The sequence below is a fragment of the Macaca mulatta genome, chromosome 7, assembly GCF_049350105.2.
Source record: "Macaca mulatta isolate MMU2019108-1 chromosome 7, T2T-MMU8v2.0, whole genome shotgun sequence".
In the NCBI taxonomy this organism is placed as follows: domain Eukaryota; kingdom Metazoa; phylum Chordata; class Mammalia; order Primates; family Cercopithecidae; genus Macaca; species Macaca mulatta.
In genome coordinates, this window is record NC_133412.1 from 18823255 (window position 1) to 18842512 (window position 19258).

The window sequence follows — 19258 nt, forward strand, 5'->3', positions numbered from 1 at the left end:
TATCATTAATCTCTGGACATATCTCAGCGTTTCACCATCAGCTGTGCTATTAACTCCTTAGCACTTTTTCCTTTCCTTTTTTTTTTTCCTTTTCTTTTTTTATTTCTTTTTCCCTTTCCTTCCTCCTTCCCTTTCTCCATCCCGTCCTCCTTCCCGTCCTCCTTCCCGTCCTCCTTCCTTCTCTGGTCTCGTTATGTTGCCCAGGCTGGCGTACAGTGGCTATTCACTGGCACGGTCATAACACACTGTAGCCTCAAACTCCTAGTCTCAAGCAATCCTCCTGAGTTGCTGAGACTACAGGCATATGCCACTGTGCCCAGCTTTCACTGAAGTCTGCATTTAAAAAGCAGCCCTCAGCTGCAGTGACTCACATCTGTAATCCCAGCACTTTGGGAGGCCGAGGCGGACAGATCACTCAAGGCCAGGAGTTTGAGACCAGCCTGGCCAACATGGTGAAATCCCATCTCTACTAAAAATACAAAAATTAGCCTGGCACGATGGCTCATGCCTTTAATCCCAGCTACTTGGGAGGCTGAGACACAAGAATTGCTTGAACCTCAGAGGCGAAGGTTGCAGTGAGCTGAGATCGTGCCATGGCACTCCAGCCTGGGCAGAAGAGCGAGGCTCTGTTTAAAAAAAAAGCAGCCCACTAGTGAGTGAGCATCCCTTAAGGAAAATTTGGTAAACAACCTGTCCTAGGTAGCCAGATGCTTATGATGTTTACTTAGATGTATGTCATCCTTTACTTGGTATAAATATAGCTGGGAAAGTAATCTGTAGTTATCATCAAAATGATAAATGAGACTCCGTCTCAGAAAAAAAAAAAAAAAAAAAAGATAATGTGGGGCTGAGTGTAGTGGCTCATGCCTGTAATCCCAACATTAGCTGTGTTCTAGCGTGTTCTTCCAGAAAGAGTTTATTTGGATAATTCTTGAACTTGCTATTAGGCATTTTGGACAGGACTTATTTTACTGCGCTATCCTCTTTGTCCACAAGAGGATGCTCTCTCCCCTTACACTACAAGCTCTAAGTTTCTGCAACCCATATAGAATAACGCTGGGGGACTAAATGCATTAAGTGGGTTTAGAGAATCTTATCAGCCGTTGGTAAAGAGAGCCATCCTATATATCCTTCCTTTCCTAGGTAACATCCCACAACAAGGAACGGCGTTCCAAGCGGGATGAGAAACTAGATAAGAAATCTCAAGCCATGGAGGAGCTAAAAGCAGAGCGAGAAAAACGAAAGAACAGAACAGGTAAGGGGGGAAAGGTAATGGCTACTTTGTGTCTTTATATGATTTGACTTCCTGGTGTCCGTTTTTATTTTGCCCTCTTGTTGTGTCTTTCTCATATAAAATTCCAACACAGGCCGGGCACGGTGGCTCACGCCTGTAATCCCAGCATTTTGGGAGGCCGAGGCGGGCAGATCACGAGATCAGGAGTTCAAGACCAGCCTGGCTAACATGGTGAAACCCCATCTCTACTAAAAATACAAAAAAATTAGCCGGGTGTGGTGGCACGTGCCTGTAATCCTAGCTACTCAGGAGGCTGAGGCAGGAGAATCGCTTGAACCCAGGAGACGGAGGTTGCAGTGAGCCGAGACTGCACCACTGCACTCCAGCCTGGCAACACAGCAAGACTCCTGTCTCAAATAAATAAATTAAATAAATAAATAAATAAATAAATAAATAAATAAAATTCCAACACATACCGAGAATAGTACAATAAACATCCATGAACTCATCATCCAGCCTCAGCAGTCAGCTCTTGGCCAGTCTTGTTAAACCTATAATCCTTTCATCAGATTATTTTAAAGCAAATACCAGCATTATTATATTTTAACCATAAATATTTCAATATGTTCCTCTAAAAGATAAGTACTTTTGTTTTAAACCTAACTATAATACCATTATTACACCTAAAAATAACAATGAACTCTTTATCAAATATCTAGTCAGTGTTCAAATTTTTCTATTTGTATTGTAATTCAAAAAAACAATAATTGGACCACTTGAATCAGGATCTTAAAGTCCATACATTGTGATCTGTTATGTCCCTTAAGGCATTTAATCTGTATGTTTTCTTCCCCATATCTTTTTGCCCTGCCTTGCAGTGTATTTGCTGAAGAAACTGGGTCATTCGTCTTCTGGTTTCTCATGATGCTGACTGCATCTCATTTTTGTTGTTGAATGTGTTTCTAGTCCCTTGAGTTTCCTATAAATGGGTAGTTGGAGCTACGGAATTGGTCAGATTTGGGTTTGTTCTGTTGTTGTCGTTGTTGCTTGTTCTTGGGGAAGGCTGATTTTTAGGTAGTGGTATGTATTTCCATCAGGAGACACATGATATCGGATTGTCTCTCAGTCTGTGACGTTAACAATCCTATCAGTTAGCTGTTATCACAATAATGTGAAGTAACAAACTAACCCCTGTTCCTGCTCATGCATCTGAAGTTCAACTGCAGTTCACCCGCCTGATGGGATGAGTTCAGCTGGAATTATCTCCAAGCTACAGGTGGTAGCCAGGTCTGTTCTTCCTCTCTCTTCCTTGGGCCAGTAAACCCCGAGCACTTTTATATGGTGATGACAGAAGTATAAAAGGGGCAAGCAGAGACACACATGCCTCTTAAGGCCTAGACTTGGAATTGGCACGGTGTTGCTATGGGCCCAGGAAGAATGACTAAGGCACATAGCAAAGGACATGGGTATAGAGAGGGGTGAAGAATTAGAAAGGATAATGTGGGGGCTGGGCGCGGTGGCTCACACCTATAATCCTAGCACTTTGGGAGGCCGAGGCGGGCGGATCACCTGAGGTCAGGAGCTTGAGACCAGCCTGGCCAACATGGCAAAACCCCGTCTCTACAAAAAATACAAAAATTAGCTGGCTGTGGTGGTGCACACCTGTAATCCCAGCTCTTCAGGAAGCTGAGGCAGGAGAATCCCTTGAACCTGGGAGGCAGAGGTTGCAGTGAGCCGAGATTGCGCCACCGCACTCCAGCCTGGGCAACAGAGTGAGACTCCATCTCAAAAAAACAACAACAGGCCGGGCGCGGTGGCTCAAGCCTGTAATCCCAGCACTTTGGGAGGCCGAGACGGGCGGATCACGAGGTCAGGAGATCGAGACCATCCTGGCTAACACGGTGAAACCCCGTCTCTACTAAAAAATACAAAAAACTAGCCGGGCGAGGTGGCGGGCGCCTGTAGTCCCAGCTACTCGGGAGGCTGAGGCAGGAGAATGGCGTAAACCCGGGAGGCAGAGCTTGCAGTGAGCCGAGATCCGGCCACTGCACTCCAGCCTGGGCGACAGAGCGAGACTCCGTCTCAAAAAAAAAAAAAAAAACAACAACAAAAAATAATGTGGGACTGAGTGTAGTGGCTCACTCCTGTAATCCCAACACTTAGGGAGGCTGAGGCGTGAGGATTGCTTGAGGCCAGGAGTTCAAGACCGGCCTGGCCAAGATGGTGTAACCCTGTCTCTACTAAAAATACAAAAAATAGCCACACCAGGCACGGTGGCTTACACCTGTAATCCCAGCACTTAGTGAGGTCAAAGTGGGTGGATCACTTGAGGCCAGGAGTTTGAGACCAGCCTGGCCAACATAGTGAAATCCCATCTCTACTAAAAATATAAAAATTAGCCAGGCGTGGTAGCACATGCCTGTAGTCCCAGCTACTTGGAAGGCTGAGGCACCAGAATCGCTTGAACCCGAGAAGTGGAGGTTGCAGTGAGCCAAGATCCTACCATTGTACTCCAGCCTGGGCAACGAGAGTGAGACTCTATCTCAAAAAAAAAAAAGAAATAATAGTTCTGTCCTAGTAGCCATTGATGGTCATTACCTAGATAATTTAATTCATTAGGAGTTGCAAAATGGTGATATTTCACATCTATCATTCTTTCTTCATTCATTATCTAGCCTGCTTCTATAAAGAGAAACTTCTAATCAGCTATTGAGTTACCCCCCAGGCACATTTTCAACAGGAAAGGCAAGATAAATGCTTGATTAATTTTCCTTTCGTTTACCAGTTTTTGAAAGAATGAGATAGTTCCTGGCAAGGTACAGTGGCTCACATGTGTAATTCAAGACCAGCCTGGGGCCGGGTGCAGTGGCTCATGCCTGTAATTCCAGCACTTTGGGAGGCCAAGGCGGGCGAATCATGAGGTCAGGAGATCGAGACCATCCTGGCTAACGCGGTAAAACCCCATCTCTACTAAAAATACAAAAAAATTAGCCGGGCGTGGTGGCGGGCGCCTGTAGTCCCAGCTGCGTGGGAGGCTGAGGCAGGAGAATGGCGTGAATCCAGGAGGCGGAGCTTGCAGTGAGTGGAGATGCACCACTGCACTGCAACCTGGGTCTCAAAAAAAAAAAAAAAAAGACCAGCCTGGGCAACATAGTGAGACCCTGTTTCCGCAATATTTTAAAGAGAGAGAGAGAGATAATTCTTAGCAACTTCCAAAGATGACCGATGAGTTTTATTTGTTTTGAATATCCTTGTGAACTCACGATTTTTAACATGCTTTATGTGTTTTAATCCATTGCGGTTATTTTTTTCCTTCTGTCCATCTGTGCATCTCTCTTTTTTGAGACAGGATCTCGCTCTGTTACTCAGTCTGGAGTGCAGTGGCACGATCTCAGCTCACTGCAACCTTCACCTCCCGAGTTCAAGCAATTCTCCCACCTCAGCCTCCTGAGTAGCTGAGACTACAGGCGTGCACCACCACCTGGCTCATTTTTTTGTGTGTATTTTTAGTAGAGATGAGGTTTAGCCATGTTGGCCAGGGTGGTCTTGAACTCCTGGCCTTAAGTGATCCGTCTGCCTTGGCCTCCCAAAGTACTGGGATTACAGGTGTGAGCCAACACTCCAAGCCTAAAATTGTTTTATATTTTTCTTTTTTCTTTTAAAATCATAAGTACACAGATTCACCTCCCATCTTAGATTAATGGTAGCATACTATACACACTTTTCTCTCTCTCTCTCTTTTTTTTTTTTTTTCCAGCCACCACTCCTGGCTAGTTTTTTTGTATTTTTGGTAGAGATGCAGATTCACCATGTTGCCCAGGCTGGTCTCAAGCCCCTGAGCTCGAGTGATCTACCCACCTCGACCTCCCAAAGTGTTGGGTTTACAGGCGTGAGCCACCATGCCTGGCCATGTTCCTTTTTTTTTTTTTTTTTTTTTTGAGACGGAATCTCGCTCTGTTGCCCAGGCTGGAGTGCAGTGGCGCGATCTTGGCTCACTGCAACCTTTACCTCCTGGGTTCAAGCGATTCTCCTGTCTCAGCCTCCCGAGTAGCTGGGATAACAGGCGCCAGCCACCACACCTGGCTATTTTGTATTTTAGTAGAGACAGAGTTTTACCATGTTGGCCAGGCTGGTCTCAAACTCCTGACCTCAAGTGATCCGCCTGCCTGTGCCTCCCACAGTGCTGGGATTACAGGCATAAGCCACTGTACCTGGCCCCACGTTCCTTTTTTATAGCTGCACAGTAGTTCATTGGTAGATGTACCAGTGGTGATTCAGCCACTCTCCTATTTGAAGTTTTCCTCAGAAGCTTCTGAAGTCATCAAGAGGGGGACCTCTTTCCTTCCCATAGTCAAGTGTCTTGAGTGCCATAAACGAGAACTGTCAGTAGTGTTGGTTACCCTTTCTGCCTACTTAGTATCAGTCTTCCAGCCCTTTTTTCATCTGTTGGGGTCTGATATTTGGCACCTGAATAATTTTAACTCTGTGTTTTAACTCATTTCTGTATATACCCCAAGTTAGCACAATCCAGTCTAGAGAGGACAGAGCTATGTATTTGAGTCCTCTTCCATTTCCAATTCTTTTTCAAGAATGAATTCATTTTCTTGTTGAGAAAACGTAGGTAAACATCTCCTTTCTTTCTAGCTGAGCTCCTTGCCAAAAAACAGCCATTAAAAACCAGTGAGGTCTACTCTGATGATGAAGAAGAGGAAGAGGATGACAAATCCAGTGAGAAGTCAGACCGGTCATCGCGAACATCGTCATCTGATGAAGAAGAGGAGTAAGCTCTTGTACATTTTGGTCTAGTAGGCAGGATAGGTGGGTTTTTGAGGAAGAGTGGGCCCTGTTTGGGCCACTAACTTTGACTTGGTTACCTTTGGTTTGCTGAACTGAGTTCCCCAGCACGTCAGCCCATTCATTTGGCTGCTAGCCTGCGCGCTTGGACATTTCACCTGGGCCTGGAAGGTAGGAACTGACTTCATGTCACGCTCAGATTGGCCTGGAGCTTTCATTCATTTTCTTACTCTGATGGGTTATCTAAGATGGCAGTCTCATTTGAAACAGTTCACACTACTGGTCAGGAACAAAATCCTATTACAAGTCTTTGCTGGTGCTTCATTTACTTCTCCTCCTAGGCTAGTCACATGTACTTTGGTTAAGTTTTGAGGAGTTGGTATTATTTTTCTATCTTGTTGTTTTTATGATGAACATTTTTTCCAGTGCCCCTTTTTTCCTCTTAGGAAAGAAGAGATCCCTCCAAAATCCCAACCAGTTTCCTTACCTGAAGAATTGAATCGGGTTCGATTATCACGACATAAACTAGAACGTTGGTGTCACATGCCCTTCTTTGCTAAAACTGTCACAGGATGTTTTGTGCGGATTGGCATTGGAAACCACAACAGCAAACCAGTTTACCGGGTTGGTATTTCTTCCCTTGGACAATTGTCCATTCTTTCAATAGAATTAGTCTCAACTGAGGGCAGGAGCCACTGAAAAAATCTATCACTCTTTTGTCAGCATTCAATGGCAAGTAGACTCCAAGTAGGATCCCCATAGAACAGTGACAGTCTGAGGTGCCCAGGAATCCTTCATGACTTGTCGCCAAGAAGAGGACTTGGAGCCCAAGGGACTGGAAGATTTGGATTTAGAATAATTTTCTCTATTCCCCCTTCAGTATAAAAGGGAGAAGGGAGGCATCTATGAAGTGTTCATTGGGAGTTACATAATCTAAAAGATATGTTCATTTGAAAAACCACTGAATGAAAAGTTTCGTGTTGCATACCAAGTGACTTCTATGCCAGGGAATTGTATTGAGGTTAAAAAACACCCTCCGAACTAATACAGGTTATTATGTATGTTCCAGCACTGCTTCTGTGGTCTAGGTGGACTGGGCACAGTGACTCACGCCCATAATCCCAACGCTTTGGGATTGATTGATTTATTTATATTATATTTTACTCTTTCTTTCTTCCTTTCTTTTCTTTCTTTCCTTTCTTTCCTTTCTTTCTTTTCTTTCTTTTCTTTCTTTCTCTCTCTCTCTCTCTCTTTCTTTCTTTCTTTCTTTCTTGTCTCTCTCTCTCTTTCTTTCTTTTTTTTTTTTTTTTTTGAGACGGAGTCTTGCTCTGTCGCCCAGGCTGGAGTGCAGTGGCGTGATCTCCACTCACTGCAAGCTCCGCCTCCCGGGTTCATGCCATTCTCCTGCCTCAGCCTCCCATGTAGCTGGAACTACAAGCACCCGCCACCGCACCCGGCTAATTTTTGTATTTTTAGTAGAGACGGGATTTCACTGTGTTAGCCAGGATGGTCTCGATCTCCTGACCTTGTGATCTGCCCGTCTTGGCCTCCCAAAGTGCTGGGATTACAGGTGTGAGCCACCGCGCCTGGCCTTTTTTTTTTTTTTTTTCTTTTGAGATGAAGTCTCACTGTATTACCCAGGGTGGAGTGCAATGGCATGGTCTTGGCTCATTGCAACCTCCGCCTCCTAGGTTCAAGCAATTGTCCCGCCTCAGCTTCCCAAGTAGCTGGGACTATAGCCGCCCGCCACCACACCTGGCTAATTTTTGTATTTTTAGTAGAGATGGGGTTTCACCATGTTAGCAAGGCTGCTCTTGAACTCTTGACCTTGTGATCTGCCTGCCTCGGCCTCCCAAAGTGCTGGCGTGAGTCACCTCACCTGGCCTATTTTTATTTATTTATTTATTTATTTATTTATTTATTTATTTATTTATTTATTTTTCAGACAGAGTTTCACTCTTGTTGCCCAGGCTGGAGTGCAATGGCATGATCTTGGCTCACTGCAACCTCTGCCTCCCGGGTTCAAGCAATTCCCCTCCCTCAGCCTGCTGAGTAGCTGGTGTTACAGGTGCCCACCACTGCACCTGGCTAATGTTTGTATTTTCAGTAGAGACGGGGTTTCACCATTTTGGCCAGGCTGGTCTTGAACTCCTGACATCAGGTGATCCACCCACCTCGGCCTCCCAAAGTGCTGGAATTACAGGCATGAGCCACTGAGCCCAGCCTTATTTTTAATTTTTCAGTTTATTTTTATTTTTGGAGACAAAGTCTCACCCTGTTTCCCAGGCTGGAGTGCAGTGGCACGATCTCAGCTCACTGCAGCCTGTGCCTCCTGGGTTCAAGTGATTCTCGTGCCTCAACCTCCGAGTAGCTGGGACTACAGGCTCACACCACCACACCTGGCTAATTTTCCTTTTTTTTTTTTTTTTTTTTTGAGACAGAGTCTCGCTCAGTTGCCTAGGCTGGAGTGCCGTGGCATGATCTCTGCTCACTGCAAGCTCTGCCTCCCAGATTCACGCCATTCTCCTGCCTCAGCCTCCCAAGTAGCTGGGACTACAGACGCCCACCACCACGCTTGGCTAATTTTTTGTATTTTTAGTGGAGATGGGGTTTCACCATGTTAGCCAGGATGGTCTCGATCTTCTGACCTTGTGATCCGCCCGCCTCGGCCTCCCAAAGTGCTGGGATTACAGGCGTGAGCCACCGCTCCCGGCCTTACTTTGGTATTTTTTTTAAATTTTTTGTAGTGACAGCCTCTCTCTGTTGCTTATGCTGGTCTCAAACTCTGGGCCTCAAGTGATGTTCTGGCCTCAGCCTCCTAAAGTGCTGGGTGTTGGTTTTTTGTTTTGTTTTTGAGACAGAGTCTTGCTCTGTCACGCAGGCTGGAGTGCTGTGGCATGATCTCGGCTCTCTGCAAGCACCGCCTCCTGGGTTCACGCCATTCTCCTGCCTCAGCCTCCCAAGTAGCTGGGACTACAGGCACCTGCCACCACGCCCAGCTAATTTTTTGTATTTTTAGTAGAGACGAGGTTTCACTGTGGTCTCGATCTCCTGACCTTGTGATCCGCCCGCCTCGGCCTCCCAAAGTGCTGGGATTACAGGCGTGAGCCACCGCGCCCGGCCCGGGGGTGTTTTTTTTTTTTTGAGACAGTGTCTTAACCATGTTGCCCAGGCTGGTCTGGAACTCCTGGACTCAAGCCATCATCCTGCCTTGGCCTTCCAAAATGCTAGGTTTGCAGGCATGAGACACTGCCCAGTCTGTTTGAGATAGGATCTCGCCCTGTTGGCCAGGCTAGCATGCAGCGGTGTGATCATAGCTCACTGCAACCTTGAACTCCTGTACTCAATCCTCCTACGACAGCCTCTTGAGTAGCTAAGACTATAAGTACACACCACTATGCCCAACTAATTTTTTTTTCTTTTTTGTAGAGACTGGGTCTCGGCTGGGCGCGGTGGCCCATGCCTGTAATCCCAGCACTTTGGGAGGGGTGGGCGGATCATGAGGTGAGGAGGTTGATACCATCCTGGCTAACATGGTGAAACCCCATCTCTACTAAAAATACAAAAAATTAGCCGGGCGTGGTGGTGCATGCCTGTAGTCCTAGCTACTTGGGCGGCTGAGGCAGGAGAATCGCTTGAACCCAGGAGGCAGAGGTTGTAGTGAGCCGAGATCGCACCACTGCACTCCAGCCTGGGCGACAGAGTGAGACTTTGTCTCAAAACAATAAATAAATAAATAAAAGAGAAACTGGGTCTCTCTGTGTTGCCCTGGTTGGTCTCAAATTCCTGGCTTCAAGTAGTCCTCCCATGTCAGCCTCCCAAAGTGCTGGAATTACAGGCATGAACCTCGGCGCCCAGCCTGACTTGTTTTTGTTTTGTTTTGTTTTATTCTTAGTTGTCTGGTTTTTACGTGTGTTATCTTCTTGTATGAGGACCTGCAGCCATGCCATATCCTGAAATGCTTGGCAACAGAAACTGACCTACATGGTCTTCACATTTGGCTGATAAAAATCAACCGGTGAAAAAAAAAAAAAAAAGAATTAAAAAAGATAAAAAAAATCAACCGGTGAAATCCCAAATACATCCCTCGTAAGTTAGAATTAGTTGGAGGAAAAGCTGCCAGTGGGCCCCACCAGGCTCCTCTTCTGCTGGCACTTGCTCCTCCTGGGCACAAGGCCCCCTGTGCTTGACCATCTGCGTTCTAAACTTGAGAAGGGTGCCCAGAACCCCTGGCAGCTGTGGACTCTACTCAGCGCTCGATCAGTTGTCTGCATTCAGGTAGAGAGACGCAAAGGAAGAGTGTTGTGGAAAGCCCTGGAAGAGTCTGGTTTTGACTGGTGTCTCTGTCCTGTCACTTACTTAGGTCGCTGAGATTACAGGTGTTGTGGAAACCGCCAAAGTTTACCAGCTAGGTGGCACCAGAACAAACAAAGGACTGCAACTACGGTAGGAGGCACTTCTGGGGCAGCTTCTGCTTCCACTTCAAACAGGCACTGGCTTTGGGGGCTGCTATTCTCTGTGTGTGATGTGCCTTGTTACCATGAATGCTATTTATGCAATCCCCACGAGGTACACTTGGAGGGAGACTTGTATTCCATCTTTGTCTATAGGGAAGGTAGGATATTCTCTCCTCTGGGGGAACCAAATATATGAAGTGGTAGGACACAGAGAAAGGAAATGTTGCATTGTAAGAGACCCTCCTGGAGCCTCGCTGGCATTTCCTTGGCAAACATGGCCAAGAGGCTTGCTTCTGGTTCTGGCTCTATCTTACAACCTCATGTGTGACAAGAAAGATCATTTTTATGGACTTCATTTCCTCTTCAATAAAATGAAAGTGTCATTCACTCAGCAAATATTTACCGAATGTACAGTGTGCCAGGCACTGTTCTAGGTGCCATCATAGGGCACTGCTGCTTGGAACTCCTGGGCTCAGGTGATCCTCCCACCCACCTCAGTCTCCTGAGGAGCTGCGACCACAGGCATGTACCCCTGTCCCAGGCTCTGTTGCGTATTGTTGATGCTGACTGTAATGGATTTTAATATAAACTGACTTTTGAAGCTCTGACCAAACCCATTTGGTTTCCAGTGCTAGCTTTGGGATCTCAATCTTGGCTGCCCATTAAAACAGCCTGGGATGATTTTATAGGGTAGCTAGGATTGAGAACCGCTCCAACAGGTATATCTAAGTAGTACATAGTCTGGTAAGGTTGCTTTACTTGTACTACAGTCACCATGCACATTTCTTGGAGATGCTGTCTCTCTTTCATGTAGGCATGGCAATGACCAACGCGTGTTCCGTTTAGAGTTTGTCTCAAACCAAGAATTCACCGAAAGTGAGTTTATGAAGTGGAAAGAAGCGGTACGTGGCTAGAGATCACCTAGCAGTTGTTCGTGCATATTGAGAAACATATCTTTCCAAAATCCCTACTCATAACCTTGTATCGTGTTTTTGATCCAGATGTTCTCTGCTGGCATGCAGTTGCCCACTCTAGATGAAATCAATAAAAAGGAATTATCTATTAAAGAAGCTCTTAATTATAAATTCAATGATCAGGACATTGAAGAGGTAAGAAACCTGGTGCCCATGAACCAATGTTGAGAGAAGAACATGATTCTCTTTTATTTCCCTATATCTTGACATTTTTAGCTATGCATGAAAATGAGGGAATACTAATATTACTACCTTATTATTTATTGTTCATCAAGCTTTTTTCTATACATTCTCATGTGCAGATGAGGCTAACATAGACTGGAGTGTATTCAGAGTTCAGATGAGACAACAAATGAGGCTACGTACACTAAAGTGTATTTCGGGTTCCGGGATCTGTGTTCTGCTAGGCTTGATCCTTCAAGAGTTTTCCTTCTCTAAAACATCTTGGTAAAATGATTTGATCTCTGTTCTCTTGGACAGTGGCTAGCCTTACACTACCAGGCCCTTGGGCTGCTGTTTCTTGGTGCATGTTCCTTCAGACTGTCCCAGAAGAATCTCCGTGACCCGGGAAGCAGCATAGTATCCCTTGGAATGAACCCGCTCTGTCTCTCTCTGGGGCATGGCACTGCCATAGGAAGAGCAGCCCCCTTGTAACTAGCTGTTTGCATCCAAAATGGGCTCACTTAGCCTGTCTGCAAAAATAGCTTAGGAATACCTCACTGCTGGTATCTCCTCTCTGGTACAGATTGTAAAAGAGAAAGAAAGGTTCAGAAAAGCTCCACCCAACTACGCTATGAAGAAGACTCAGCTACTGAAGGAAAAGGTAAGGAGTTATACTCGAGCCTTTTTCCTCATCCTGTAAGGCGATGTAGAAATCAAACTTTTTCATCCTCTGCCAAGTTAGTGGTGGCAGGATTGGGAGAAAATTCTGGGCTCGATTATAAGCAACACAGTGTGTTCTTGGCGCCTGGGTAACGTTCCTTGGCCATTTTCCATTCCCTAAATTCAAACTGATCTCCTGCGTGCCAGTCTTCTTACTTTCTAGTCACTTCAGCTTCCTGTGTAATAAAATAGACCCTGGGTGGTATTCAGCACTGAGTCTGAACAGACAGATGACACTGTCGAGGCCACCTGTGGCTGGTGATTTTCCATTCTTCACACCAGGTTGTGGTGGGCCTTGTTATGGTGGTTTAGCCACCCTGTGAGGCCCGGCGTTCTACTGCCGCCAGGGACCCACAGCCAGGTAGCTATATGGGAAGGTGTTCCCCACTGTACTGTGCACTACTATAATATAAATTATATCTTGTATTTGTAAAGTACTTCTGCAGTTTTCTTCCACATCTCCTGTCCTTTGCTCACCACATGAGATACCTTTGCCTGTGCCAGAAGTAAGGGGATACTTGATATACAGTCAGTTGTATGTAGCCAAGAACTCACACATCTCTCTGTGTAGGCCATGGCTGAGGATCTGGGGGATCAGGACAAGGCCAAACAAATCCAAGATCAGCTGAATGAGCTGGAGGAACGGGCAGAGGCCCTGGACCGCCAGCGAACCAAGAACATATCCGCTATCAGGTGTGTTATGGAGCCTATTTTTGGCCCACAGACCTTGGCCAAAATTATCAGGCAAGCCTGTGGCCTGTACACTTTGTGCTGCACTGACCCCATAGATATCCGGGTTCAGGGCTCGGTGGTTCCCTCCCTCCGTCGTTTCACAGCCATTGACTCATCCTTCTTACTCACCCCACAGTTACATCAACCAACGGAACCGGGAATGGAACATTGTAGAGTCTGAGAAGGCCCTTGTGGTAAGAACACTTTATCTGAATCACTAAAACAAAGCTAATTAATAAACCATGACATCTTTTCTACGTCTTGCCCAAGTTTATTTTTTAATTATTGAAATAACATATGCACTTAACATATACACACACTCTCTGTATGTCCACATACATCGATGTAATTTATTCCTAATGAAAAGCAGCAGTCTTCTGCCCTGTCCTGCCTTTTCCCACCCTTAGATTCTACTCCACAGGTATTTGTTTTTTCTCAATTTCTGTTTCTTGGTTTTTGCCCCCATATCTACTCTGGTATTCTTGAAGGGAAAGGATAATATGCTGGGCGCGGTGGCTCACGCCTGTAACCCCAGCACTTTGGGAGGCCGAGGTGGGTGGATCACCTGAGGTCAGGAGTTTGAGACCAGCCTGGCCAACATGACGAAACCCTATCTCTACTGAAAATATAAAAATGAGCTGGACATGATGGTGCACACCTGTAACCCGAGCTACTTGGGAGGCTGAGGCACGAGAATTGCTTGAACCTGGGAGGCAGAGGTTGCAGTGAGCTGATACCACTCCTCTTTAGCCTGGGCAACAGAGCGAGAATCCATCTAAAAAATGAAAAAAATTAGCTGGGCATGGTGGCTCACGCCTGTAATCCTAGCACTTTGGGAGGCTGAGGTGGGTGGATCACCTGAGGTCAGGAGTTTACCAGCCTAGGCAACATGGCGAAACCCTGTCTCTACTAAAAATACAAAAATTAGCTGGGCGTGGTGACTTGCACCTGTAGTCCCAGCTGCTGGAGAGGCTAAGGCAGGAGAACCACTCGAACCTGAGAGGCAGCGGTTGCAGTGAGCTGAGATTGCGCCACTGCACTTCAGCCTAGGCGACAGAGCGAGACTCCATCTCACACAAAAGTTTTTAAAAAAGGAAAAGGATGATCGCTTTTTTTTTTTCTTTTCAGTCGCTTGCAAAGACTTACTTGCCTGTGAGCTTATGGTGAAAGGGTGGGGGGATGGAGATACAGTTCTGTGGTGCATGCTCTCTGTTTCAGGCTGAAAGTCACAACATGAAAAACCAACAGATGGATCCGTTTACCCGGCGCCAGTGCAAGCCTACCATCGTTTCTAATGTGAGTGCCGAAAGAGGACATTTTAGTCAGGACCTAGATTCTAGGACAGAAAATGAATTCCATTAGGAAATTAATAACGAAGTTAAAAATAATGTTTTCTTAGCTGGGATTTGCTTGTCTGAAGCTCTTGGGTCTGGATACTTCCTTTTTTATCTTGCTATTGGGCATATAGACAGTGAAAACGTGGCATGGATTTACAAAAACCTAGTGACTGACCCTCCTGTATCAGGGTGGGTTTACAGTGCAGCAGACGTTAGTAATGTGGCCCTTAGCTAGGGCCTGGCTGGGCTGGGCTTGGCTTTCAAGCTTTTAATTGCCTTTTTTTTTTTTTTTTGCTGCTTTGAGGAAAACCCCACTAGCTGCTGATGGGCCCGCTGTGGTGCTTGTGATGTTAGTTTGGTAGGTGGGAAAGAATCTGGCAGTAGGACTCTGTGAGTGTCAAACAATCTCTAAAATAACTGATTTTCTCTCCCAGTCCAGAGACCCAGCTGTTCAAGCTGCCATCTTGGCCCAGCTGAATGCAAAATACGGTTCTGGAGTGTTACCAGATGCTCCAAAGGAAATGAGCAAGGCAAGTGCGGTACCACCCTGTTGCCTGCTGAGCAAGGCTGCTAGCTGAGGCACCAAACAAGCACCTTGTCTAGTCTGGGCTTGATTTTTCCACCTGGAGGAACAGGGAGTCCCTCTTGGAGTCCCTTCCCCATCCCAGTTATTTGCAAATATAATCAACAGATAACCTTAATTCCAAACCTAACACCACTACTTACCTAGGGCCTTGACTGTGTCCTTCGGCAGCTGGCTTCTAGCCTTCAGCATCCCCCCTTTTCTCTTGTGTAAAATGAGGGTACTACTATATACCCTGCCAACTTCACAGGAGGAGAGATAAAATACAAAGATCAGATATTGTAAAAGTGAAAGCTCATTGAAAACGGCACATTTAAAAGCAGTTTTCTGGCCAGGTGCAGTGGCTCATGCCTGTAATCCCAGCACTTTGGGAGGTGGAAGTGGGTGAATCACCTGAGGTCAGGAGTTCGAGACCAGCCTGGCCAACATGGTGAAACCCCGTCTCTACTAAAAATAGAAAAAAATTAGTGTGGTGGCGGGTTCCTATAATCCCAGCTAGGAGGCTGAGGCAGGAGAATCTCATGAACCTGGGAGGGAGAGGTTGCAGTGATCTACGATCGCTCCATTGTACTCCAGCCTGGATGACAAGAGCGAGACGCCCATCTCAAAAAAAAAAAAAAAAGCAGTTATGCGTCCAAGTTAAGTCTTTTCCTCTTTTCCTGCTGGAGTCTAACCGGTCTCAGGACTTCTGAAATCTTAGGTCAGAAGGTGACCCATTGCCTTAAGCCCACCTTTTCTACCTTCATACCACAGACATGAGCCTGCCCTCTTCTCTGTGCTTTCAGCCTTCAGGAGAGAAAGGTCTTTGTCCGTGGCCTCCCTCTGAGAGAAGGAATCAGAAAGGCGCCTTAGTAGGAAAATGTAATGAACTCAAATAAGAGCTTTTTGCCGTTAGTGGCTGCTGCTGCTAGAAATCCACTTGCATTTATGCTCTTACCATTAGTTTTCCTCTTCACATTCCAGGGTCAAGGCAAAGATAAAGATTTGAATTCTAAGTCAGCCAGTGACCTCTCAGAAGATCTGTTCAAAGTACACGATTTTGATGTGAAGATTGATTTACAAGTTCCCAGCTCAGGTATGTGAGGGTGGGGCGGGTGGTGAGGGCTGAGGACCAGATGGATCCATGGTTCTCTGGGGCAACAAGGAAGCCCACTTTAAGGGAAGAAAGGGGAATGTTGGCTCATCAGCATCCACAGGCCAGGCCAAGACAGGCTGCAGGTATGGTGAGAGGGAACAGGGCCACAGTCAGGAGGCTGCCTGCAGGGGTGCAGCACGGGACTAAGGACTTTGTGGGACCTCAGCTGCCAACTTGCTCTTCTTTCCCACAGAGTCAAAGGCTTTAGCCATCACCTCCAAGGCTCCACCAGCCAAGGATGGGGCTCCAAGGAGATCTCTGAACTTGGAAGACTACAAAAAACGACGAGGGCTTATTTGAGCACACCCAGCCTGCTGCTTCTGACCCCGCATGCCCCATCGCAGCGTCCCACCTTTCCTCCTTTCCTTTGATTTAGCCTCTTTGGGCTGGAGCAGCTGTCGAACTGGGAAGAGACTCTAAACTGCCAGTCATCTGTAATATAAACCATTTGCTGTATAGACCTCCCTGTCTGCACACCATCTCCCACCAGCCTCCCCTCCCCCAGGGCCCCACCCAGTGTGGGCCTGGGCTCTCTTGGGCTTTATCCATGTCTTTAGATTTGTGTTTGCCTTTTGTTTTTTTAACCGCGCAGTTCATTGGCCACTCTGCACGCATTCAGTATTACCATGGAGCTGGGAATCTTGCTGGAGCCCCTGGGGCAATAGCAGCAGCACTGGGCGGTCTTCTCTCCAGACTGCCTTGGCCCACCCATTGAACATTCGGCCCCTGACCTTGTGGAGGGAGCGGGGATTGGGCACCTGCGGTCCTCCCTCTCTTCATCTTTCTCTTCTGCCCTTCTTTTTGGAAGAAGGGGTTTCAAAACCAGTTTAGTTTCCAAAAAGTGTACATTTGTGGGGGGGGGTCTAATTTGAGAGCGAGAGTGTGTATGTGTGTGTGTGTAAGTGTGTGGATTTTTTTATCATTTTTTTAAAATGCAGTACTCTTTGTATCAGTCTGTCATGGGTCTATAGCTGTTTCAGATTTTTTTCAGCTGTACTTGAGCATCTGAAACTGCAAGAAAGAAACTCATTAAATGTGATTCTTCTTACTAAACAGGCCTGACTGCTGTAGCTGTGTAACTTCCCCATCCCCACCTACTGTTCCCCATCCCTTCCCAACTTTGGAGAAGACTCCCCAGTTTAGCCCCCTGCCCTGCAGGCTGTGTCCTGGCAGGTGCGGGAGGGAAGCCCACGGCCGGGTACCGGGGGGGCAGCGAATGTCTTGCTCATCCCATGGGTACAGCCCACAGCTTCTTGGCTGAACATAGAACTTCTTTTTCTCACCCAGTATACCAGCCTCTTCCTAGTGATTCTGTTTTGCTGTTTTGGCAAGAATTACATTTTGTTTTGTTTTTAAGAGAAATTTCTGAATATGAATGTGGAGAGCAAACACAAAAAGATTTAGGTTACGCCGGGCGCGTTGGCTCATGCCTGTAATCCCAGCACTTTGGGAGGCCGAGGCGGGTGGATCACCTGAGGTCAGGAGTTCAAGACCAGTCTGACCAACATGGTGAAACCCCATCTCTACTAAAACTTTAAAACTTAGCCGGGCATGGTGGTGCGCGCCTGTAATCCCAGCTACTTGGGGGGCTGAGACAGGAGAATCCCTTGAACCTGGGAGGCGGAGGTTGTGGTGAGCCGAGATTGCGCCACTGCACTCCAGTCTGGGTGACAGAGTGAGACTCCATCTCAAAAAGATTTAGGTTGCAAATGTTTCAAGCATGTGCAGTTTTGTGTGTGTGTATACATATATATGGTCAGCATATATATTGTTGTGCAGCTAGGGCGAAGCCAGCAGAGGTGTGTGTATGTCTTTATGAAATGTTTGAAAAGAGATAAGCTGACTGCTTGATAATCATTCTCAGGTGTAAAGCTCCAAGTGTAAATAAAAGTGGCATTTAACAAATCTTTCAGAACAAAGTACAGCTGACTATATATACCAAGAACTAAGCTAAAGGAACAGCTGAGAGCTCCTGATCTCCACAAGAGAGGAATCTAAAAGCTCTGCTTTGTGCTTCTTCACCCTGCTTTTGTACAAGGAAGGGGGATGATGGGAAATCATGGACTTGTAAGTTGTATTTAAACATAAAAATGAACTTGGTAACTTCTGGGTTTAGTAGAGCCTCAGTGTCGCTTTAACTTAGTTTACTTTTTTAAAGCAGCAATGGATGGTTTTAAAGGAGTATTATGACTGTAAAATTGCTAAATACGACTGTAACAGCTATGTGGTAGCTGTGACACAGTTCAGTTGGGCAAAGGAGTGGTGATGGACTCGTTAAAATCATATATACTTGAATAGTCCATTGACCGCAACTCTTTATAGACCATTGTGTAAATGTGGAATCACAGACTGTTAACATTGCCTGGACTTCAGCAGAGTCCTGGAGCTGCTGGGACCTCTCCTATCATGATGAACTTGGACTTTTTTTGATTTCTGGTTTTAAAAGACATGAAATTATAGAATCCAGATAATTCGCTGGAGTCATTTTGATCCACCATGTAGATCTGTATTTAGTATCATTTGGATTTGGAGAAGTGTTGATTACATTATGGCTGTGTAATAAAATTTTTATTAAAACTGCATCACACTGTAGCCACTTTGCCACCACCTCCCCACACACAGCTGCTGAAACCCCCATGAGATGCCAATGCACACAGCAGGGAGAAAAGCCAGCCAAAGAAGACCGAAGGGTAACTCCACCCCAGTAGCCTCAGTAGCGATTGGGATCAAGACTAAGGACTTGTCTCCAGTCTCAGCTGAGGCAGGGCCTCTGACCCAAGATCTTGGCCAGGCATTAAGACATTGGCTTTGTCCTACCAACGAGGATTTCTTGGTGGTTCACGCTATATCTTGTGCTGGCGAGTTGCCTTGGTGGGCCCCCCTCCCTCCGCAGTGTGGTTTCATTGTTGAAGGGGGCAGCACCCAAGGTTGTTTTTATGCATTTTTTCAGTTCCTTCCAAGAAGCAAAAAGGCCAGCGTCCGTCTGCCTAGTTCATAATGTTTATAGATCTGTTTGTCTGTCTTGCTTCTGGCAGGTGTAGGGAAAGTCTACTGCCTGCCACTTTCCTTCAAAAAGAATGGTTCTGTTTTTGTGAAGTCCTGACTTGTCACTCAAACTGTACAAATATTG

General features: G+C 46.2%; 1 protein-coding gene across 1 annotated transcript in view; it reads left to right on the forward strand.

The window, feature by feature from the left end:
• The window catches only part of RTF1 (RTF1 homolog, Paf1/RNA polymerase II complex component), a 69530-nt gene extending 50820 nt beyond the window's left edge, over nt 1-18710 (forward strand). The window contains exons 6-18 of the mRNA XM_001100507.5: nt 1144-1255; nt 5879-6014; nt 6475-6652; nt 10392-10474; nt 11300-11387; nt 11487-11594; nt 12205-12282; nt 12913-13034; nt 13210-13267; nt 14292-14369; nt 14845-14940; nt 15957-16068; nt 16322-18710. Of these exons, the coding sequence (XP_001100507.1) occupies nt 1144-1255; nt 5879-6014; nt 6475-6652; nt 10392-10474; nt 11300-11387; nt 11487-11594; nt 12205-12282; nt 12913-13034; nt 13210-13267; nt 14292-14369; nt 14845-14940; nt 15957-16068; nt 16322-16428 (1356 nt within the window). The 3' untranslated portion in view covers nt 16429-18710. The remainder of the gene's footprint in view (nt 1-1143; nt 1256-5878; nt 6015-6474; nt 6653-10391; nt 10475-11299; nt 11388-11486; nt 11595-12204; nt 12283-12912; nt 13035-13209; nt 13268-14291; nt 14370-14844; nt 14941-15956; nt 16069-16321) is intronic.
• The last annotated feature ends 548 nt before the right edge of the window (nt 18711-19258 follow it).